Below are 24,468 nucleotides of genomic sequence, written 5' to 3'. Positions count from 1 at the left end.
ACAATTCCTCGAGAAGTGTTTCGAAAGCGCTGGTACTATTCGCGATTATAACAAGCTGTTAAAATCTGGTCAAACAGTCACAGAGCATCTCTACCGAGAACAAATTATCCATTTGAGCCGAGCATTGCACAAAAAACGACCAGAATATGAAACGAGACAGCATAAAGTGATTTTGCTTCATGACAACGCTTGGCCTCACGTCACAAAACTTGTCAAGGAAACGTTAGAAGCACTTCGTTGGGAAGTGCTACCCCATGCGGCTTATTCACCAGACTGTGCCCCTTCCAACTTCCACTTGTTTCGGTCAATGACACGCGCACTTGCTGAGGAACGCTTCAATTCTTATGAAGACGTCGAAAAATGGGTCTCTGACTGGATAGCCTCCAAAGATGAGTCATTCTTTCGCCGCAGAATTCGCTTGCTGCCCGAAAGATGGGAAAAAGTCATTGCTAACGATGGACAATATTTTGATTGACGTACTTTTTCATTTTCTTTCTTAAATAAAACCATACTTTTTGCAAAAAAACGGACGAAACTTTCCTAATATAATAGGAATATAGGCTAATATAAAATAATTATAATATAAAGGTGCCATAGGAGCGTCTAGTCAAATATATATATATATATATAAATATATAATGAAGTCTTTCTATTTTGCAATGATAATGTAATAGAATAATGAAAAACTATTTTTCTTGCTTTATTATTTTATTCATACAATAAACAATTTTATGAATAATGTACAATCTCATAGCGTGTAATCCACATAGACAATATTATTAAATAAATATATTCATAATATTGATTTCGGATTGCATTGTTTCTTGAAAATGTGTATACTTTTATTGTGTATGTTTTAATTGTGCTCTTATGCTCTTAAATTTAATAATTAAGCGATTCAAAATTATATTTTAATAAAAATTTTTCAATCTCCCGCAAACACGTTTTACACATATATGCATTAATACATTAATAGAGTTGTCAATACAAGTGTATAAAACATGTAGAATCAAACTGTTCAATAGTATTTTGTACTTTGTAATAAACACATACTGTATTTATCGCGATCGTACGTGTATTTAAGTGTACTTAAACCTACATACTTATATATTTAGTTTATTTATTTCGAGCACTGCAAGCACTTGCATATAATACTTCTCCTTATTCTAGCTTAAAATACTTTGTACATTAAAATATGAAAGCCTCTTACTTATTATCTATGGATGAACCATGAACGTTGTAGTATACAAGGACTCGACATAATGACCCATATTCTGAATCCTCTTTTATCTATAAAAGTGTTTCTAAAAGAGGCTTAGGGACCACTTGATTTGCTGAGCTGAGATTCAAGGCACTTTTATCGATAAAAGAGGGTTCAGAATATGAGTCAATATGTACAGCCTCTCTGTTCTCTATCTCTTTCTGCACAAAATGTGCAGTAAAATTTAAGTAAGACTTTTACTTGCTAGTCTAGTCGGGGTGTTGTCTATAATATTATGGAAACGAGAAATGGATACACGCGCAACAAAAAAGTGACAAAATAGGAATAAAACTATAGCCCCTCTATTCTTGCTCTCTTTCTAGATGTTGGCTTCACTCTATTAGACGACAGAACATAGAGCATTCGGAGTCCATGTATACTATGTCCATGGGATGAACCGAGTTTGTAATCTCTTTTTTCTTGTTTTCCAGATATTTGATTGGAAGGAATGAGAAACGCATATAAAGTTTAGAAAATAGACTCTTCATTTGCAACAGATAGAGAACTTTCACAACATGATAAATATCCCATATTTTTTTTGCATATAGGAAATCTGTCGGACTATTTTATAGGTAATTGCACTTCGTTGTGTCAGAATATAAATCTTCTTTTGTCAACAATAATCGTATCATTTATAACAATGACTTCGTGTTTTTATATATGCACTGTTATAATATAAATACATACTTGTGTTATCTTATATATGGCTCTGTATATCTCTAAGACACAGTGGACATTTTATGATACGTGCAAAAATACTCTGATAACATAAAATTAGATGCTTAAAAAGAACGTTATATATAAATCTAATTTATACTTTGTTCGCTATTTGTATATTTACTGAATATTTATAAAGAACCTTAAAAAAAATTCTTATAAAATAAATTACGCGTTGTGGTCCGACAATTTTTCTCTCAAAGATTTCATTAAAAATTATGAAATATGCTTTAAAATCTGGCAGTTTAATGAAAAACATTAAGCACTAACAGGTCGCGTATCTCAAAGTACAAATTCATTAGATATAGTCTAGAATCAATCCAGAGATTTGTTTTGTAAACTTACAAATACACTGGTTTACAAAAGAAAACTGTTTTTGTCACACACATAAAAATAATTCAAATTCAAAATTAAAAAATTAAACAAATTTTTTTTATCACCCAGGGTTTTCCAGTGATATAATCTTACATAACTGTCATAAAAAAACTGTAAGTGAAAAATTCGGAATTTATTTTTAGATTCTATATGTATAAAAATATATAAGAAACACATTAGAACTTTTCATGTGACAAATTACTTTGTTGACCAGTGTATTTATATATAATATATAATGTATATGATAGTGTAATGTATATGATGAGTAATATATAATAATATATAATATATATAATATATAATATGAATACTTATATATTATATATGAGTTTACATTTGTTCCCATTTTATGTATAATATAATTCATTGTTTCCCAAGAAATTATATATAAACAGGCTCTCAGATATGCAACTAGGTTAAGAGAAAGACGGTCAGTAAAAGCCAAACGCGGATATTAGTGCGATAATTTTAAATCGCGGGAGGATAATACATTTGAACGTGTAATGTGATGCATGCGCTGAGTAGTTTTCCATTATTAATATTGATGAGTGCACCCCACCACCCATTTCTAATTAATTTTTATTAATTAACCAATTATGGTTAATTAACAAAAATTCTCCGCGAATTAATGTAGAATTTGTTAATGGAATGATTTAAGATTATCTTACTAGCACACATCCGCGTTTGGCTCTTATTGGCCACCCTTTTCTTAATTTTGGTTTTCTCACGTTATCAAGCAGTGAGTGCTTTGTGTCGTGCGTTTTTTCTCAAGAAACACAATAAATCACAATTACTAAGATATCTTTCTTGCAATGATAAAAAGAAACACAATAAATCACAATTACTAAAATATCTTTCTTGCAATGATAAAAAGTGCAATGATTAGTCAGCTTGAATAAACTCTAATAATGGCATATAAATGCATGGATTTGTGTCTTGACGGACGAGCATCCGTATTTAAATACCATAAGAGTCATAATATATTACGTGATTATATAATTGTATAAAAGTAACGCGCGCGCACGTCTTGTGTGTTAGTCTTATTCTTTACATATACGGTAAAAATACGTTAAAACAAGTTACCACACCTTCACATGATTCTACATTTTAAATATTTCTCTTCTTTGTAAAAGCAACTGTCCCAGTAGATTTGTGTAAAATTGTGTTTGTACAGTGATACTGTACGCGTGAAAATCCAAAGGAATGTACCCCCATTAGTCTCTAAATTAGTCTCATTAAATATGCGAGGTGATAAAATATGTAAGTGAAAGTAAATATTCTGGGATTATCAAAAAGAGCATGTGTACACAAAAGACTACTAGAAAGAACGCATAAATATTAAATACTTATTCGTTCATCGGTGCCAATTCGTGTTGTCCGTTCGCATTGTTGCTGGAACCTCCAATTTGTGCTAGTGCGAATTGGCGCCACTTTCCGTTCTCACCGTTCAAGTTCTTGTCTTCACATATGCACAAAAATAATGTGTCGATGACAGTCTGGAAAGTGACAAAAGTTTTTTTTTTTATAGTGTATTTAATTACTTAATAAATTGAATTGTGTTGATTACTTAATGAATTGAACACTAATGTATTTGATGATTTGAACATATCAGTTTTGGGAAAAAAAAATATATATACGATGCATAACTTCGTAGAGTAACTTTAACTTCACATGTACGTAAACTCACTTCGTAAAGAGAAATTATACAATGGGCAATGAAAAATGAGAAAACGCAAGTCACGAAGATCGGGGCGGCATAGAAGTGTAACCTCGGGTCTTGCTTCATGAAAATTAATCCGATACTCCCAGTCGCCGCCGTGACGAAACATTTTCCCAGGAACAATATAAAATCGCCGAATCCGTTGATCACTGCTATTTGCAAAGCATTACTAACAAGCGTATTAAAAGCCTGAAAGAAAAATAATATATATTTATATAAATTTCTCTTTATATACCATACAGTTAATGATAACACTATGTAAAATATAATTATTATATATAATAATCTATATTTTGCACGCACGCACGTACGTACACATGATTAAAATGTTTTTTTTTCTTTAGAGAGTCTATGCATATATTAAGTATTACATGGTTATATTAGAACGTACTATTCTGGCAGCATTGCAGAAGTGGGTACCCTCTATAGCGACGACGGTGTACGCATTATGATTCATGTATCGAATAAATTTCTCTAAGCAGTAAAAGCAACAAATGCAAAACTTCAAACCGCACTGTGAGCACGGAGACGTTTCTTTAGTTTTCTCAAATCTGCGGAGTAAAATGACAAAAGCAGTAGCAACATGTACGAAGTCAAGGACTTGGATGGATCCTTCCCATTTACAAAAGGACTTACTTCATATGCAGATATGTTAAGATCAGCCTAGGTAGTTTGAAGATCGTTATTAAAAGCGAACCACATGCTATGGAGCCTAAGTGATAGCAAACCAAGTGTCCTATAGATGAACACACTGGAAATGTGTTGGCGTTTTTACCTCTGATGAAAGGAAAAGAAAAATGCAAATCGTTAAAATCATTGTCAAAGCTGTAAAAACATGAACTATAAAAATGACAAAGTATTACCTGAAATACCAGTGCGCAACAGCACCCGATATTACCATAACTTGACACCCAACGATGAATTCTGACACCCATATCAGTCCTATGAGATACACCCACCACATGTACTTCACCCACGTTGCGTCGACGTACTCCACGAGGGTGAACGCTAAAGTGTTTAACAACTTGTTACTTTTATCTCTTTTTTTTTTCTTTCTCCATCAATGATGCAGGAAGTATATTGGAGTGCGTGATACGTTACTTTTGAAACTATCAAGGGAAAAGTCTATCTTCTTCTCCTCGACTAAAGGACTGTTTTCACCGACCGAACTTAAATTCAAAGGCTCGAATATGTTGTTCTTGTACATTTGCACTGACTTTGTTTCCGGATAATCTGCAATAGAATTTTCGCATAGAGATAATTTATATATTGTCTATAGTACAAGATAGCCCACTGATAAAGGCAAGATACTCACTAGCTGTTGCGAGACAGAGAATTATAGCTACCCAAAAGGCAAAGAACAGTATCAAAGCTATGAACGTTAAAAAAGGCTGGAAAAATAGGCCGGGTAATTCTGCCAGGCACTTTGCGCTTTCCTTGAACAGTGCTGCCATAAAGCTTATACGTTTACGTAATATACATGCGAGGAACAATATGATGACCTGCAAGATGAAGAGATCGTTAAAGAGCTATGCTACTTAAGATGTTAAATGGTATTTGTTTATATTGTTGAGTCTCACTTACAGTAATAACAGTAGCAATAATAGAAAATGCAAGGAATGCTCTTTCATTTCTAACAGACTCTTCCAAAAGTTGATTTGGATCAGTCTTGTCCAATGTTTTTTTAATATCTATATATGTCCACCATAAAAGTATAGTACCACCTAAAATAAAAGTTTTTTATTTGTTGTGATTTATCATATATGATAATTTTCAATATCATACACAAGTTAAAATTTGTTCTTCATAGTCATGTATCATATTATATTAAGTTCATTTTACAATTAAAAAATTACTTTTTTATATATATGTTCTTTAAATATATATTTTATAAAAGTAATAATTAAATCACTAATATAAGTAGTCAAACAATAATTAGATTTACTTTTACATTCGTTTCTTCTTCAATTTCTTCTAAAATACGTTTATTTACTTTTGAGACACAGTAATCAATGATAATTTATCAGAGATAGACAGATAATATTTAAACGATTTAACAGTTTAACAATGATTTGCAAAAGTATCGATTTCAGAAGAACGTGCTCCATATTCTTATTCCAATAATAATTCTCATTCTGAGACATACACATATATAAATTATGTTCTGCTATATCTTTTCACAATATTGTCGCTGCAAACATCATTTGTTTACATAATTAATTCATAAAACAATCTAACTATTCTCCAGAAATGTTTTCTTACATTAATACTTCTCGATATTAACTTACCTACACAAGCAATGCTTACGAGCACTATTACGATCCACGTCACGATGTTCGCCAGCAAATGAAAGATGGCTATCATAAAAAGTGATAAAACTAAAAGGGAAAACTCGATAAGTATCCAATAGATCTTTTTCTAAGTCGTAATACAGCAATATGTAGCAAATTCTCACCAAAGGCCAGAAAAGACAACGCTAAAATCTCCCGCCAGGTTTTGTACAAATCTCCCAAGACTTGCTCAATAACGTCCCACGAATTAATCAAGCCATACAAATTCGAGATTATCGTTTCTCCCGCATCTTGAATCGCTTTAGGAATACAGCGATTTAGTACTGGTGTACTGCTGTAAACAGGCAGCACAGGACAAGATCCATTCTTGAATTTGCTACTGCCGCTGTTACACGCGCTGAAAACACTGCCGGGTCTATCGTGGCATAATTGTGATCCCGTTTTTCCATAAAAATCACAGATATCTTTCATTGAATTCATAGTCCTATCGGGACATTGCTTCACACAGATTTTTAGTGATTGCGTGACGTTATATATATCCAAAAAAAATAGAAAACTGAAATGTGACATAATATAAATTTTTAGAACACATTGTCATAGGAGATGAATAAAGAGAGAGAAAGTATGAGATATTAACGGTTTGTCACTAGTATCCTGTCCAGAGAGCTCCATGCTACCAAACTTTGGATTATTTTTCATGCCACATGTATTTCCAAAGCTGTCGTATCCATTTATAAGACGCAAGGGATTGCCATAGACTACAGCAAAGGCTGCGATCAAGATCTGAAAATGATAAGTCATCACATATTAAATCGCAAACTTAAAAAAAGTTTATTCATGGGTTACTAGGGCTGGGTAAGTTAATTTTTTTTAACTAAATCAAGTTTAAAGTTAGTGGTCTATAAAGTTAATTTTAGTTACGTTAAAAAATACATAAACTAAAACAAAAATTAAAAGATAAAATTAAATTAAATTATTAAGTTAAAAGTTAATTAACTTATCAAAGTTAAAAGTTAATTATACAGAGCAATATATATGTTTTTTGCATAAGTTTTTAATTAAAAATTAAACTTACATTAAAAGAATAATAAAAAAGTAGTTGTAAGAAAGTAGTTTGTAAGAAAAGACTGTTTTATGTTCAGAATTTTGCTGGCATTAACTTTTAATTAATTAAATGGTTATTACCCAACCCTGTTTATCACATATAAAAAATAATTAATAACAGCTTCACAAACATTTCAAGTGTCTTTTCCTCAAAGAAACTGAAATTTTAAAATGCAATCTAGATATATTCACAAGTCTTTTTAATACTCTATCAAAAACTATAGTTAAATTAATTCAATTAGATTTAGCTTCAATCGTAATTATTGTTAGACTCGAAATATCGCTTCCTTTTAAAAAAATCAACGCGCGGTTCACAAGTGTACACAATGAACACCACTTTTGTATACCATCAAAAACCAGAATGCTATGAAGAGGCAGAGCCAGAAGATGTCGGTGCAGCCTCGCACTCGCGTCGGCTCGGCGCGATCCTCATTCTTGTCACTGGTACAACAGGACATCTCTTCTCTGTTATTGTCCTGCGAATCGCCGCTATATCACTAAACTACGGCACTACGCTAAAGACGTTCGTACACGGAGTTGTTGTTATGTCGTGCGTCCTCGATTCAGGATGTGTCGACCGCAGGAGTACCTGCGACTGTACACGTCCAGTGCCGTAATCGTGACGTAACCGAGGAGGGCATCAAGACGTTTATCGTAATGTTGAATATGTGTTTAAATCTGCATAACACGAGTAATAATGATCTCCATATGCGTTGCTGATTGAATGAAACACGATATTTACATGACAAATATATGACAAACTCGAACACACTTATCAGATTCACGCTAAAGTAACAAATGACTAACGTTAATCCCACTCCTCTGTTTTCTTAAAAGAAAAGTTTCAAGCTTATTCATTTAACTCTTCACACTGCGTAATAACGTAATTCATGATTGACCAAAACAAGAGCATGAAGATTAAGTCAAGATCTCAAATAAAGATTAGTGCAAATTCAATTAATGATACGGCGTTGAGTGATAATTATCGTCAACAGATGGAACGTTCGCTGATAACTGCGTCACTAATTGCAGTAGAGGGGGAAAGGATATTTTCATTATAGAGACAGCCCTGGGAGTCGCGTTCCGGCGGCGTAGTATCGTTTCCACGGTAACGGGAGCGTATGTACGTCACATGAATCGTCTCAATGAAGGCGCCGACGAGGCCGACTAAGGGCGAATTCACACCTTGGCAGAAAAGTCCGAAACAGAAAGGTAGAAGCCAATTATAACTCGTGTCGGTGATTAGGTGGTAGTTTTTGTTTTTCTACCAACGCAAGTTTAAGTTTGTTTTGGACTTTTCTGTCAAGGTGTAAATTCGCTCTTACTCGGCCTCGTCGGCTTCTATCTTTGTTTTCGGCTTTTTTGCCAAAGTATGAATTTGCTTAATATATATTTATAACAATACAGTATAACGGATACCGGAGAAATACACGAATTATTGAACATATATTAACATGTATTAATATTTATCAATATTTTGCAGAAGTAGGAGGTTATGTTTTCACTCTATGATATTCACGCACGCACAAATCGGACTATTTAATAAATGGTCGTTCAGGAAATATATTTTTGTTCAGTGAGCGTTCGTTCAACGGTTGAGTAATTAGTGGTGTTTCTTGAACGCATCGTAGACGTCGAAGGAAGATAGAATGATGTTTTTAGTACGAAAGTGTGCAAAACGAACTTAGTCATTATAGATCAAATTTTAATAGTGCTAACAAATGGTTAAAAGGATCAAAGACGCAAGTCTGCAACCGAAAAAAAGAGAAATAATGCTAACAGCAAGTTTCTCGAACGCACTCATGACAGCAACAGATAACCGCGCCATTCATCCGCGCGAGTCGACGGCATGTTGTGGAAACATCGGTGGCTCTAACAAAACAAACGTGTCTGTTTAATCACCTTCCAGCTGTAAGTATCGCGCGATACATAAATATTACGCGTCGAGAATTTTGGGATCATTGTCGTCGTTGTTCGCTGTCGAGAGCATCGAGCAATCTGTCCGTCTTCCTTGATACATAACCTATTCGACGTGTATCTGGGGCACGATTATTAGTGATACAAGTGTCAAAATCGTTCAGTTTTGCTGGAGAAAGGGCCAATTTAGCAGAATTTTTTGCTAACCGCAGACTTCAGAAGAATTAATATGGAAAATGACTTTGACGAATGTAATTTGTGTTTAATGGTTGCTATCGGTCTTTCCAAATCTCGCTTGGACAACCATTGTTAACTAACTATTTCGATTTGTTTCGAAAAAGATAATAATCTCCCTATCTTCTGCTTATTGATATTTTAGTTAGACAAACGATGGATCGATAAATATACTTTAGCCAAAACTCAGTCTTAATTGCTTGAAGTTTTGAATCTATATTTGGAAATTGAGACCGTTGCTGATCATATTTTATGTTGTCTTGTTTAATAACGAGATCCTTATACATTTGTGGAAACAATAGAATAGTACTTGTATAATAGTTTGTTATAATCTACATATCAAGATTTAAGACAATTTGATTGTTCAAGGAGGTTAAGTATAATATTCTTAGGGCTGATTGTTCCAACCTCTTGGTAAGTTATCTAACAGTTAAGTCATGTGTCTGTCTCTGTTTAATTTGAAGAAAAAACAAAAACAGATATATGATTTAACTATCAGGTAGCTTAGCAAGAGATTGGAACAATTGGCCCTAAGACCTATATTCATAGTCAGATCTTATATTTAAGACCATCTTAAGTTCATTTTTAGATGCTATACAGATTATTTCATTGGCTATAGAATATTTGAAGATGAACTTAAAACACTTTTAAGACACTCTTAAATATAAAGTCTGATTATGAATATTGACTTAAGAAGATGCTGAAGCTGAAAACTTTACCGACAGAATACTGACATTTTTCTGCAAAGTTTACGTTGTATTGGTTACACAGAATTACAAATGCTTTTACGCAATGAACGTACGTGCAAAAATAAATAGGAGCATTGCTTGATATGTGATGAAAATGAGTGAGAATATGTGAGAAAATTTTTAATGTAATATCTCAAGCTGTCAGCATAATATTTGCTTAATCCAAAAGTTCTACAGCTTCTATATACCGAAAGTGTGGATGCTCCAAATAGAAAATTTCTGAAGAACATTGCTCTACTTTCGCCTTTGCATTTAGAAGCTTAAAAATATCGAAAAAGTTTGCAGAAAGATTTTTACACATATATAGTTAGGTTTTCCGTTAAATATGGTAAAACAAAGTAACACACATTCATGTAAGTTCTGTGTATACAAAAAATACAAAAAGAATAGCGTGATTATGTTAATGACGATCGTCTCTGCATTATCAACATTGTTTGAGTTTGTTATCAACTCCAGCATCCCCTTAAATGGGTTTATAAATCTTCTGATTAGCTTCCAGTTATATTTAGAAACACTTGTTAATAAAAGTGGTTCAGAATAATAGTATAAAATACAAACCAAATATCTGTTTCTATCACTAAACTAATGTACATTTACAGAACTTAAAAAGAAACAGATATATTTGAAACTTGGTAGAAGAAAGGCAAGAAAATAATTAGTGCAAGTTAACACAGCTAGTTCAGTTAATTTAGTTAGTTCAGCAACAGAAGACAAATCTTTAGGTTGTATCACAGATTTCAACATTATATTTATATGAATCGTTTATGTATTATCTATATGATATATGCACAATTTTTTTGTATAAATAATGTGTGTAAACTGTATAGAATATTATAAGTTATATTAAAATATGCAAAAAAAGATAATTAGATTATGAGACAGTTATAGTATCTATTTTTAGTATCAATACTTGGTATTAATTATAAATATAATATTTAAAAAAAGATAAAATAGAATGAAATTTTTATTTCATTATGTAACAGATTGGTAGATTTATATATATAATTTTGAGAGGAGGTAAAAATATATTCAGAAAACCCTGTAGACTTTAACTTCTTTACAAACAAAACTATCATTTTTATAAATTTGTCAGGATTCTATGAAATAATGATACAAGCTTTTCTTAATGCTTGAGCAAAAGCCACATATTTTTTTTTATTTTTTAGGCTTTTGCGGTGTTCATACATATTAGGTTTGGTTTCCGGGTTTGAGCCGCGTGGATTCATCTTTGTTTGATTCCGACGTTTCGCGAACATTTCAGTCCGCTCATCAAGGAGGCATCGGATCATTCCTCCCTGATGAAGCGGACTGCAATGTTTGCGAAACGTCGGAATCAAACAAAGATGAATTCATGCGGCTCAAACCCGGAAACCAAATCTAACACATTTTTTTAACAATATTTATAAATTACTCATTGTTTACGTGAATAGTTTGCGTAGTTTATAAATAGATGTAGAGTACTCCACAATTTACATGTAAACACCCTGTTCTGTACAATTGATTGCTACAAACCAATTTCAGCTATGGAGGAGAATGGTGGAAAGAGAATGAGGGGCAGTAGGACGCGTGGCAGAGCTCGTGGACGTGCTCGAGGTCGGGCCAGAGGAAGATCTAAAAAGCAAGTCAAGGTATAAGCACTTTTTGAGTCATATGTATGCTTTAATGTATTAATATGCATGTACTAAAATTGTCATTAGGTTATTGAGAGCGACGATGAAGACACCACGCAGCAAACGGAAGAAACCACTATGGAGACTGCTCCTGTTGAGCCAGAGGAACAAGAAGTATCTGTGACTCAGCCACCTTCGATTGAACAGCAATTCGATCTGGAGGCTGATATATCGCAGTTGGAAGCGCCAACTTTTACGACTATTAACCGAGGACCGCCGGAGCCGATGCTCCGTCTGCGATGGGACCACCGAGTTAATCTCATTGGAGAGAAAGTATTGAATCCTATGATACATTGCTGCGACAAGTGTTCGAAACCTATTCTCATCTATGGCCGCATGGTATGTCTAATCGCAACGCATGACCACGATTTTTTCATTTGTCGCGTTGACTCTGCTTCTAATTATCGGATTGTGTTTTTAGATACCCTGTAAACATGTATTCTGCCTTTCTTGCGCCAAGCGAGAGGACAAAGTTTGTCCTCGCTGTATGGAGAAGGTATCTCGAGTGGAGCAGACGGGCTTGGGTACTGTTTTTATGTGTACACATGGCGGAACGAGATATGGGAACACGGGATGCAGAAGAACGTATCTAAGTCAACGGGACTTGCAGGTGAAATGAGACAGATATTGACCTAGACGCTCGTAAACTACTTTGTTATCTTTACAATTTCTCATGATGATGTTCATTGCAGGCTCATATCAATCATCGTCATATATCAGCGCCTCCGCAGCAAGTGCAGAGCATGCAGGTGGACCCACCTCAGTATGTGCATGCCAAATCGGAAATGGACGCACAGTTGACGAAGGTGTCCGCCGTGCCAATGCAGAACGCACGTCTTAAGTCTGTGCAGGCGCATATGGTGCCGCCGATTATGGGGAATGACCCGCGAGTAAACTCACTGGTGAATCAGCAGCCATTGGAGCAGCACAGGCAACAGCATAGCAGACAACAACAGTCTATGATGTCGATGCAGTCGGGTTACGCGCAGAATGCCGCGCCGCCGCCTCCGACTAACGCCCCTATGCGTACTAATCTCATTACCGTGCCTATCCAGGATACGTCTTCGTTGGCGACGCACGACCTTCATGCGCAACAAAGTCATCATTATTACCAACCGCCACCGCCGCCACCGCAAGTCAATTATGGTGGCTACAATGTGCCGCCACCAGTGCAGTCACAGACTCAGCAATATTACCCGCAACCACAGCATCCGACTCAGGTGTCTTACGTGCCGCCGCCACCGCCACCGCAGCAACAACAGTATGTATCGTCGGCACCGGCTTCTATAAGACCGTCGCCGAGCGGCTACATACAAGAACCTCAGTACGGTCCGCCACCTTCGCAGCAGCAACCTCCGCCGCCACCGCCGCAAGCTCAATGGTCGCAGCATCAGCAGCAGTTTTATAGGTAAAAAGAGAGAGAGAGTGAGAGAGAAAAAGAGAAAGAAAGAAAAAGAAGACGAGAAAGGACTGCCTCTGTGAATCGACATTGTATTGTGCGATGTAACGGTATGACGTGAATATCGAACAACTACAATTTATGTAAATGACAAATAGTATTTACATATACATATGTATTTAATAAGGACCCGTTACTCTCGCTATTTCTGTCAGTGAGATTTGGGCTTGAGATTTTGTACTTTTTTGGATGCAACACTTACGGTTGGAAATGATCGAATTTACACAAGACGCATTGCTAATAATAAGAGACGTTTTTATTACATAACAAAAGTGATTTACTTCTTGTCGTCCATCCCTCGATTTTTTCGATATTCCATTTTATCATTGTGTTCATTGAGAATATTGATATAGCATTGTACCATTTTAAAGACTGTTGTCCAATTAAGATAGACGCATTAATTATCTCTGTATGACATTATGAAAGTAAAAGGATTGTCTCTTGATAAAAGATGTACGAATTTTTTAAAGTGTTTTAACACTCGAAGTATTTCTACAATTTATTGAAAAGTTTGAAAATATTGCCATTTGTACCTTTCTTTCTTTTTTTTTTTTTTTTTTTAACAAAACGGAGCATGGTGATAATGAAATTAATGGCAGAAATTTGTCAGTAGAATTTAATATTATACAGATTGTAACGGCTGTAACTTATGTACAAAACTAATGATATATAACATGTACATATATATATACATATATATATATATATATGTTATTATTACATTATAGATTCTTAAAACATACCTCCTCTGAATTCAACAAATATTCGATCATTCACACTACTAACTTTGGCTTTTCTCTTTTCGTAGCGTGCGCAGTAATAAATATTAACGAATTAAATGTTATATAACAAAAGTGTTTAAAAGATTTGTTAATAACGCTACGTAAGCGGAAGGCCAAAGTTACTCAACACACACACACATATATTTCGAGAATTTTATTACGTCATACATAAAAATAGTATCAATTTTTTCCATTTTATCCCATCATATACATATCGCTATATATAACCACACTGTTCATTTTTTTATAATATCTTTGTTCCCTTTACGTTTTACATCAATCTTTATTATATTTACAAACTTGTCTGTGTAATTGTGGAGTTTTATGTACAGTACACCTTACTATTCGTTATTATTATTATTAGTCAAACTATGTTCCATATACTCCCATTTATGTTTATGTATGAATGTATATTTATAAATGAAAAAGAAATGTGCTATGCACTTCATAACATTAAATATACATTGGTATAAGATGAAATTATTAGTAACTACTATTACAAAACTAATAATTTCATTTTATATTGCATTCTGTAATATTAATTTAATAATTAACAAATTAAGAATTACGCTATCAAAATCAAAATTTTTATACATGATATAGAACGTTAGAAACTCCAATAAAAAATAGAACTTCTACAGTATAGTAAATAAATGTTATAAACTACGTTGTGATGATTATGATTTCAAACGTGTTACGCGTTGAAAAAATATATATGTTTAAGTTGAGATGCGAACGTAGAACTTGTTTCACAGCTAGCCGATTTCAACATATACATGTAAATCAGTAGCGGGATATTGTATTATACATTTTTAATAGTACAAAATTTCCTATAAAGTAAAATATTGAAATTTTGTTCACTTTCTTCAATTTCAATTTTACCCTAACTGGATTACATTTGCGCAGAAAGCATCTATTTACTATACGTTATTATTAAATTGCCATCGGACTTTTTGATGAAACAGTGCGCTCTAATCGTGTAACACTATTGACCTATGAGGTCGTCTCTTCATGTAAATATTAAAATCCTTGCATCATTCTCTCGCTGACTTTTAAATAATCTTTATGTAACAAAGAACATCTTTTCGTTTATTGGAAAGTAGCATCACAAGATGGAAAGATTGATCTTACATTTTCCATACTCTCAAAAATCTTCTAAAGATCATTATTGTAAACTGGCATGAATATGGCATAATAATCAATAAGGAGTATTCTGTGAAATTCGAAGCAGTTACACAAAACGACAACAAAAACGAGCTTAATCAACAGTATATAGAAAAATAAGTACTATATCGAAATAAAATGCGTCAAGATAGAGAATCATTATTTTTTCGCTACGCAGATAATTTGATTTTCTTTAAATGGCAGTATATCAATATCTTTATAAAGATTCTTGTATGATATTTCATCAATTACGGAGTTACGATAGACTCTCACGGCGTAGAAATTATATGAAAGATTATAAGTTTACAGCTCACGTAAAAGTAATAGTTATTGGCAATTTACAACGACGCTGGGGTTTTCTTTCATTTCTGATTCTCATAAATGTCAAAAAATATTAAACTTGATGTATAATTTTCTACGCGGTATTCTACTATTTCTTAATATAAATATCTGCACAGTACAAATAAGTACCGTCAACGAAATCTCTGAATCCTGTCACAAGTGTAGTGTTTTGACATCAAATGGACGCGTCACAAAGTGTTTAGGACACGTATCAACATGACGGAATGCAATTATATATATTCACGGTATAATATCAATTTCCACGAGACAGTTCATTCATTATAATGAGACATTATTATTCATTATAACCGACTATACTCGGCATAAAACTATACTTGAATCCAATTTAAACCATAGGTACAACACGATCCTTCCACATGCATAATTAAAAAAAAATATGCAATTTGGAATTTTTAGATCCATTATTGAGTATAGCCATATTACAAACCTGCTTCATACTCCTCTATATCTCTTTAGAAGTTTTCTGATATATTTAAAAACCTATTGAAATCAGTCAGTCTCGCGTGATCACGTGCTAGTAGGATGATTGTGTATGTTGACGTTAACTTGCGGAATAAGTGGAGATGCGAGCGGCTTGGGTGTGGTAGATTCGGGTATCGGTATGGAAACCGCGGGAGGGACTGGAGAGTGCTTCTTAGCTCTGTCCTGTTGCCAAGGTTTCGCGTTATCCTTACCTAGCCTCTCGCTGAGTGCTTTCAGTGCTATTTGCCTGTAAAGTAGAGACACACCAATAGAAAATATGAATATGTTCCTGCAAAATTCTGTCCCAAGATTGACATGTTGAATATACAAGCTAAGTTTTTGCCCAACATGTTGAATATACAAGCTAAGTTTTTGCATTGGTATCTTGTGCTTTATCGCATGACTACTCACCTACGTCGTTCGCTGTCGTGAGGATCTATACCGGGAAGATTAATAACTAAACCAGGTGGCGTGTTGGACATGTCAAACCTCCTGACCACTTTTCGGCAAAGTCCAATACGCACAAAGAATCCGTGAATGGTATTACTTACTACCGCTATCGGTGGTTGCAAAACGTTTGGGAAAAAACTATAAAGAACGTTCAAGGTAAAACAATTCTGTTAATGTTTTATGAGTTAAAGCCGGGAGCACACAGAAAAATGTAAGTAGTAAAACTTAAGCAGTAAGTTGACCAACACAGTGAATGATTCTTACGATCTAAAAATAATCGATTGTGATTTTCTTACTGCTTACGTTTTTCTATGCGCCACCTACTTTAGGTTTCTAATCCTTCATTGCAGTTACCTTGATTTATGACATCAGAAGCGAAAAAATACATAAAAAATTCTTGCAAGATACGTTGAACTAAAGATATTTGCAATCGATCGAATAAGCCTGTAAAATAATCTGAACTTTTACTCTAATAATTAATAATTATTAATTAACTAATAATTAATAAATAATTATTAATTAACTAATAATTAATAAATAATTATTAATTAACTAATAATTAATAAATAATTATTAATTAACTAATAATTAATAAATAATTATTAATTAACTAATAATTAATAAATAATTATTAATTAACTAATAATTAATAAATAATTATTAATTAACTAATAATTAATAAATAATTATTAATTAACTAATAATTAATAAATAATTATTAATTAACTAATAATTAATAAATAATTATTAATTAACTAATAATTAATAAATAATTATTAATTAACTAATAATTAATAAATAATTATTAATTAACTAATAATTAATAAATAATTATTAATTAACTAATAATTAATAAATAATTATTAATTAACTAATAATTAATAAATAATTATTAATTAACTAATAATTAATAAATAATTATTAATTAACTAATAATTAATAAATAATTATTAATTAACTAATAATTAATAAATAATTATTAATTAACTAATAATCAATAATTATTAATTAACTAATAATTAATAAAAAAGCTGTGAAGTTAACGTATCAAAATTATAAGAGAAGTTGAATAGGAAAGCTTATATATCATATTAATTTTACGGTTATTTATTGATTGTTCGATTAAAAAGAAAGTATTCGAACTATTTTACAAGTTTACTTGATCCATTGCAAGTGTTACTTTGTGAATGTATCTTTTTATTTCAACATATTTTGTAAGAATTTTTAGTGTGTATTTTCTTGTTTTTGACATCATCAATCAAAAGTGTGATGTTGTGGTAAGTAGCCAGAAGCTGTAATTGAATTTACAGAATTTTCCTTTACCTTGCAAACGTAAAATTATCTGCCATGTCTCCTCGAGTACCATTATTGTGCTTCTGATAAAATCTCAAATATGTCCAAGATATCAATAATCCACTGAGAAACATAGTGGGGTGAGTACCTTCTAGCAATCCTACAAGCCACAATATCAACCCTAGAATCCAGATCATTAAAGGTATATTTCTATTTGTGATCTTTCCAATGGGTGTCTTGACTAAAATATGATCTGGCATTATCTGCTTTACTGCTACTGAAACTCCTGTAATATAAAATATGAATTATGTGACTTCAGTTGCACATGAAAAGATACTTTATATTCATTGAATCCATTTGATACATGTTTAAATAGCAATAGACATTTGAAATTAGATAAAGATCATGTATGAAATTGTGGCCATCGCTATAGACTATAGCGATAAGAACATAGATTTATGTAAGAATTACATATGGAAAGTTATTGTGATTTAGACATACCTACTTTTATATGGAAATTCTCTCTTATTATACACGGAAATTAATTTTCTCTCTTATCATATATAGAGCATAAATGTCCTATAAGTGGTACTGTATTTCACAATTATATACTCTTTAAAAGATTTTGACATCTCTGCTTCAGGAATAGAAAAAGTAAGGTGCCTGAGATTATTTATATGTATAGGACATGAAAAATGCTTAAAAACAAATTGTGTGCCACTGCTCTAGGTTAACAATTATCAGTGTCAAATATCATTTGTAACATGCATAGGCAATGACAAGGCAAAATCAGACTGAAGAAAAAGAAGGTACCTGCAATGTAGCCGGCCAAGCCATGTATATGTATGTTGAAGAGCAGGTCCGTATTGTTGGTGCACATGTAAAGAAACAAGTAGAAGAGCGCCGAAAGTACGGCGACGCCGAAGTTGACGATGGCGAAGAACGTCATCATCTCCACGGCGCCCCAGAGCGGCTCGATCAACTTGCCGCACAGGCCGACGGTGACGATGTCCGCACACACTTCCCAGAAGTGTATCTCGAGGAAACAGAAGGTGAACGCAGTCCAGAACCAGAAGGCCGGCGGCAGCAGATAACCTGGCGTTACGCTCAGGATCCGCACCGCTTCCTCGGAGAAAGACAGACAATACGAGAACAGCACGACCACGCAGATAAACTTGACACTGGTGCTGGTGTTGCCTAGCAAGGCAGCTGCCTGTTGCCTCAAGTAGGGAATATTCCTACCCAGGCCCTTGATCGCCGCCATCCTACTGCCGAGTAGCCTCTGTGAACCCTAACCTCTCTCCTCTTTTCGGCGAAAGAAGAGAGAGAGAGAGAGAGGGAGAGACAAAACGAGAAAGGGAGAAGCACTCCGTTACTCGTGCTGCCGCTTGACGTTGGCTGCGAGTGCCGCAACGTTAGATTACCGTCGATTCGCGATATCGACGTATGACACCTGATTGGCCAATCATCTGTCTTGATCGAAGAAACGCTTGAGATAAATCAAACTTGCGTTCAAAGTTTAACGTCCGTCGTGGAGTTCATTTGCATTTTGGTTCTGAGAAAAGAGGATCGATCGTTGGTGTCGGATCGCGCGCAAAATTACAGATCTCTGTGAGATCGCGCGGGATGTCGAGTAAATGCCGCTGTTATTCCGTAAGTTGTACTCAGAATCACGTTATTTTACGTCAGAAACTTCGACAAACAGAGCGTAGCGGTTTCGATCGGCTATCTTTAACCTGTACCTTTCTACGAATGCGTATATCGAGCTATATATTCCTACGAATTGTCTTCACGTAACAATATTTTTACCTGATTCTACGTTAAACGGTATGATAAAAATAACTTATATATAATACACAGAAATAAACTTTATACCTCTTTATAGACAAATTTTCAAGTATTTTTTTTTTAGTGTAGATTCGTAAGCTGTAAGGTAAAAGTGCCCGGATATTGAGAGAAAATACTTGAAAATTTATTTATGGAATATTAAGTTTATTTTAGTGAAATATATTTTATATTTATGTGAATGAAATTTATATCTCACAAATAAATCTACAAATATTATTTACGCCATGTACCTAATCCTGAACATTCTTATTATTTTGTTCTTTAAATACGAATATTTAAACTTTCAACATAAAAAGAAATGTACATATAGGGCGAGTTTTTTAATTCATTGATGGATCCATCGATGAATTAAAAAACTCGCCCATAATTGGACACACACACACACACACACACACACACACACACACACATATATATTTTATGTGTGTGTGTTAAAAGTTTAAACGTTTGTATTTAAAGATCAAAACCATCAGAATGTCTAGAATCAGGTACGTGTCCGGATAATGATATCTTTTACCTTATTTGGTTTCTCTTCGTGACTGTGCGACCGTTTGTAGGTAAATGTCGGGAATTGCTCGACGACTGCAACGTGGCGACTCACTGTGGGAAGTCGTTTAGCAAAAATTGTCACGCACGTTTATTTCCTACCGCGACGATAACTTCCCCGTTACCTACCGATTCTTCGATTTCTCGGGAGTCAGCGCAATCTCGAAGCCTATTTTCGTACAAGTGACAGTTTAAATCTGCGACTCACTGGCGCCATTCCATTGTCGTCATTGTCGTATCGACGACGACGTGATACTTGCGAATCCGTTGCTTCAAGGAGAAAATTGTGCGAAATTGTTGCGGGAGTAGCAGACCTTCGCGGAGGCCGTTTCAACAGGTAACATATATTTTATGCAAATATATTTTATACAGAGAATACATGATACATTTAATATAAAATATGTATTTTTTAAGAATATTTAATAAAATGTATATATTGTAAGAGAGAGGAAAATTCAATATAAAGTTCACGTACTTCATAAACCCTCTCTCTTCAAGCCTAATATATTACATTTTTTTCTCGATATTTTAATCAAACATTAACTATACATTTACTAGACTGCAATTTATACATAACACTAAAATTATATAAAATAAGAAAATAAAAGTTATATTGATAGTGAGAGTATAGATAAAGTTAGTAAGTGACAAATACTCATGAAATTGCTTTTAGTCATCACTTTTCTAAGCGCGGAATGTCTCCAGATCAGTAACATTCCACGCTTAGAAAGACGATTGCTTGATTAATTTATATAAATAAAGTTAAATTTCCAATCTCTCTTTATTTAGATAAAACTTTATCGAATCTCAAATAATAGTTCCGTTTAAAATGCTAGAAAAATTAATTAAAGAAATTTTTGAAGTAATGAGAAATTAAAATTAACTATTTCGTAATTTTATACGTAGGTCGATCAATTGTCAAGCTTTGACGAAGCAAATGCTTTGGCGTCCTTGAACTGTACTGCCCGTCGAATCACGCGCAGAATCCGAAAGTAATAACGACGTTAATTGCGAGGTAATTAACGAAAGTTGGCCGATATCTCGCAAACCAGAGCAACAAGAACGACCGAAGGAATATCGAGGAAATTGGAAGGAAATTCAGTCGCATCTCTACGAGGAAAACAGAAGCGAAGTCAACCGCAGAATGTCTCACGCTCAGTCAAGGATTCGAATTGCGGTGGAGTAATGAGCAGCCCTCAGAATCAATTAAGGTAAAAAGTGAATTATCTTGTCTGTTGTCTTGTGTTCAAACATCTCGCAACAACATTGAATATAAAATATTCTCTACAAAAGTATTCAAAATAGTTGAATTAGTTGAATTAGATCATGAGTTACAGGATACTTTATATAATCTAAAATATAGTTTCGTTGAATGATTGCTTTCAATCTTCCGTGGGAAATTTTTTATCTCTTAATGGAAATAAATTTTTGGATACATAGTTTATAACAAAAAAAGAAAAATAGAAGATAGAAAGAAGATGAATTAAGGGAATAATTTTATTGTTAATATAATTTTTATTCTTTAGTTTTAAAAAATTTTCTATTATTAAACAATTTATATTATATATACTATGCAATTTTTGCTGGATGTATAGTTACACCAAAAAGAAAGAGTTGAAGATAAAAAGTGAGTTAAAAAAAATTTTGTTATTAAAATAATTTTTATTCTTTATTTTTCTTTAATTTTCTTATCGATAGACAATTTACATCATGTATACTTTGTAATTAATAAATAATTTAACTTGTAAATAATTTTTCAATTCTTAATTAAAATCATGATTCTTGCTGTGTATATAGCTGTGTTATAACAAAAAAAGAATAAAAGATAAAAGATGAGTTAAGAAAAATTCTGTTATTACCATAATTTTTATTTTTTATTTTTTCTTATCATTAGACAATTTACACCGCATTTTTTATTATCGCATGTAATTTTCCATTTCTTAATTAAAACCGTAATTCTTGCTGAATACACAACTATAAAAAAAAGAAGGGTAAAAGATAGAAGATAAATTAAGAAAAATTTGGTTATTAAGATAATTTTTATTCTTTATTTTTAAATTTCCTTATAATTAGACATATATATATATATATATATATATATATATATATATATATATATATTTTTTTTTTTTTGCTTCCATGTTACTTTCATGGAAACTTATCATTGTAAGAAAAATATTGTAATTACTTCTGATCGCAAACTCATACTTACGTACGTAGTATCTACATGCGTAACTGCTTGCATCACAATCGTGAGCGGCCAAACGAGATAGAATTGAGGATTGTGAGCACAGATATTTCTAGTACGGGCGAGAATCGAACGAGAGTGACCCTCTCCACCTGCGAGTCTGCTACCTCCCGCGAGTCTAGGACCGCCGTTCCCGATATACCAAGACGAAAGTGCTCGTGCCTGCCGTTAGCGGTGGCGAGTCGCAACCCCTGCGTACCTTCTCGCAGACGAGTGTCCTTCAGCGACGCCGTCGTCGATCACGATCGCCGGACGATCATGCAAAATGACCTGACGTGCTCACGTCACGATAACAGTTGTAGGGCCGATAACGGCGAACGGGAAACATTCTACGACATTTGGCAAGCGGATGATTCTGTGGCTGGCAGGAGCGACGACGGATACGAAAGCACGCCAAGGATCGATAATTACTCAGAAAACCGCGTATCGGGTTACACCTTCAACAAAGGCCGAGATTCGTCGGAAAATGTCGACGAGAACGTCGTGAGAGATGGACGCATGCGAGACACGCAGGATGGCGACGGCGAGAGCGACGTTCGTTCAGCGGATCGCGTTGCCGAAGACATGGAGGAGAAAATCGAGTACGAAGACGGTACTATGTCGAACGAGGATGTATCTAACTCCTTCAGCTACAAGGATGTAGACTCGATCGGCCGTGACGAGTGCCGCATGCGAGGAGGTTGTGGTGGATGCTGCGGAGCGCCACGCGAGAAGTGGGTTTAAAGTGCATTATACTTGAAACACGTTGGATGAAATTCGGCTGTATTATTTATAATTCTATCTTGGCAAACGTATGTTATGATTATGGAATGAGATTTGTGATAAGTACGAAAAAATCCGCAGAATAAATATTTAACTTCTTCAGGGATGAATTGATTAAAATCTGGAGAAAATTACTTAATTTTTAAACGACACTCCGGTTAACAATGTGACGAGATATCTTTTCCTTGAAGAATTTTGTAGTAAATATTTAATTATAATAATGTTTGTTATATTCTTATCGACGATGTTTGAATTCAACAAGAAAAATTAAGAATGTGTCTAAACGTATACATATGTATCAGTACCCTTGAAGAAGTTAAGGGGATGATGAATACCGACATAATGCAGTTTCGTACTTTGCACTTGTTGTTCATACTTTGTACTTGTTTTTCTATTTGGTAGCATAGAATTGCAAATCCTTTTCCAGAGTGGAAGTACAGATGTCGACACATGAAAAGGCATTACATATTGTATAAAAAACAAAAAAAAACATTTGTAAGTAAAATAAATTTTTTTAGTTTTGATATACTATTTGATGCTTTTTTATGCATTGAGATATTTGTGCTTTCACCCTATAAAAGGATTTGCAATTCAATGCAAATAGAAAAAAATATCTGAGAAAACATTATTATATGATATATATAATATTTTTATATATAATAACTATTATTGTATTATATATAAAACAACTATTTATGGCTATATTACTATATAATTATTACCTATTTATAACTATATTTATAATATAATAATATATGTATAATTATATATAATTATATAAAAATTATACATATATTATTATATATAAATTACATATGATATATACAAATGATCCATATACATATATACGAATTTAGTCTCTATATGGTCACATATACAGGGTGTTCAAAAAGTCCCGGACCGGTGAAATATCTCGAAAACTAAGCATTTTAGAAAAAAATGTTTCAGATAAAAGTTGTGGCGTTTAAAAAGATGTATTTACTGATCACATCAGTTTGACCTTGGGTTGCGTAGCGAAGGTCAGGTCAAGGTCACATTAATTTTTTTAAATGG

General features: G+C 33.5%; 4 protein-coding genes across 9 annotated transcripts in view; 2 read left to right on the top strand and 2 right to left on the bottom strand.

Moving 5' to 3' along the window:
- Positions 1–1,723: 1,723 nt before the first annotated feature.
- Positions 1,724–8,506, bottom strand: LOC116840639 (CTL-like protein 1). 3 transcript variants are annotated; one of them, XM_032807589.1, is made up of 13 exons: positions 8,241–8,506; positions 7,816–8,146; positions 7,002–7,147; positions 6,529–6,920; positions 6,362–6,451; positions 5,658–5,797; positions 5,389–5,575; positions 5,175–5,306; positions 4,937–5,081; positions 4,710–4,850; positions 4,465–4,624; positions 4,041–4,262; positions 1,724–3,849 (listed from the first exon to the last, which is right to left on the bottom strand). In XM_032807589.1, the coding sequence occupies exons 2-13, from the start codon at positions 7,924–7,926 to the stop codon at positions 3,700–3,702; spliced, it is 2,016 nt and encodes a 671-aa protein (XP_032663480.1). In that variant the 5' UTR covers positions 7,927–8,146; positions 8,241–8,506; the 3' UTR covers positions 1,724–3,699. The 3 variants fall into 3 exon arrangements, with proteins under 3 accessions (XP_032663480.1, XP_032663491.1, XP_032663475.1); XM_032807600.1 differs by having other exon boundaries at positions 8,276–8,506; XM_032807584.1 differs by having other exon boundaries at positions 7,816–8,506.
- Positions 8,507–8,582: 76 nt separating this feature from the next.
- On the top strand, positions 8,583–14,737 carry LOC116840656 (E3 ubiquitin-protein ligase Hakai). Of its 4 annotated transcripts, none has more exons than XM_032807665.1 (6): positions 8,583–8,680; positions 8,952–9,379; positions 11,890–11,996; positions 12,066–12,377; positions 12,460–12,648; positions 12,731–14,737. In XM_032807665.1, exons 3-6 carry the CDS (start codon positions 11,892–11,894, stop codon positions 13,448–13,450), a joined length of 1,326 nt encoding a protein of 441 aa, XP_032663556.1. In that variant the 5' UTR covers positions 8,583–8,680; positions 8,952–9,379; positions 11,890–11,891; the 3' UTR covers positions 13,451–14,737. The 4 variants fall into 4 exon arrangements, with proteins under 4 accessions (XP_032663556.1, XP_032663539.1, XP_032663547.1 ...); XM_032807648.1 differs by having other exon boundaries at positions 8,616–8,838; XM_032807656.1 differs by having other exon boundaries at positions 8,616–9,379.
- LOC116840671 (transmembrane protein 115) lies at positions 14,419–19,275 on the bottom strand. Its single transcript, XM_032807680.1, has 4 exons — positions 18,825–19,275; positions 18,042–18,297; positions 16,680–16,856; positions 14,419–16,515 (listed from the first exon to the last, which is right to left on the bottom strand). Exons 1-4 carry the CDS (start codon positions 19,273–19,275, stop codon positions 16,314–16,316), a joined length of 1,086 nt encoding a protein of 361 aa, XP_032663571.1. The 3' UTR covers positions 14,419–16,313.
- Positions 19,192–24,468, top strand: part of LOC116849501 — a 14,813-nt gene continuing 9,536 nt past the window's right edge. The window contains exons 1-4 of the mRNA XM_032826738.1: positions 19,192–19,664; positions 20,417–20,589; positions 21,429–21,616; positions 22,710–23,366. Of these exons, the coding sequence (XP_032682629.1) occupies positions 19,649–19,664; positions 20,417–20,589; positions 21,429–21,616; positions 22,710–23,366 (1,034 nt within the window). The 5' untranslated portion in view covers positions 19,192–19,648. The remainder of the gene's footprint in view (positions 19,665–20,416; positions 20,590–21,428; positions 21,617–22,709; positions 23,367–24,468) is intronic.

This window comes from Odontomachus brunneus, unplaced genomic scaffold (assembly GCF_010583005.1).
Source record: "Odontomachus brunneus isolate Ranch 3 - 2012 unplaced genomic scaffold, Obru_v1 Obru_scaffold_001, whole genome shotgun sequence".
NCBI lineage: Eukaryota > Metazoa > Arthropoda > Insecta > Hymenoptera > Formicidae > Odontomachus > Odontomachus brunneus.
This window is presented reverse-complemented; position numbering and strand designations above follow the sequence as displayed.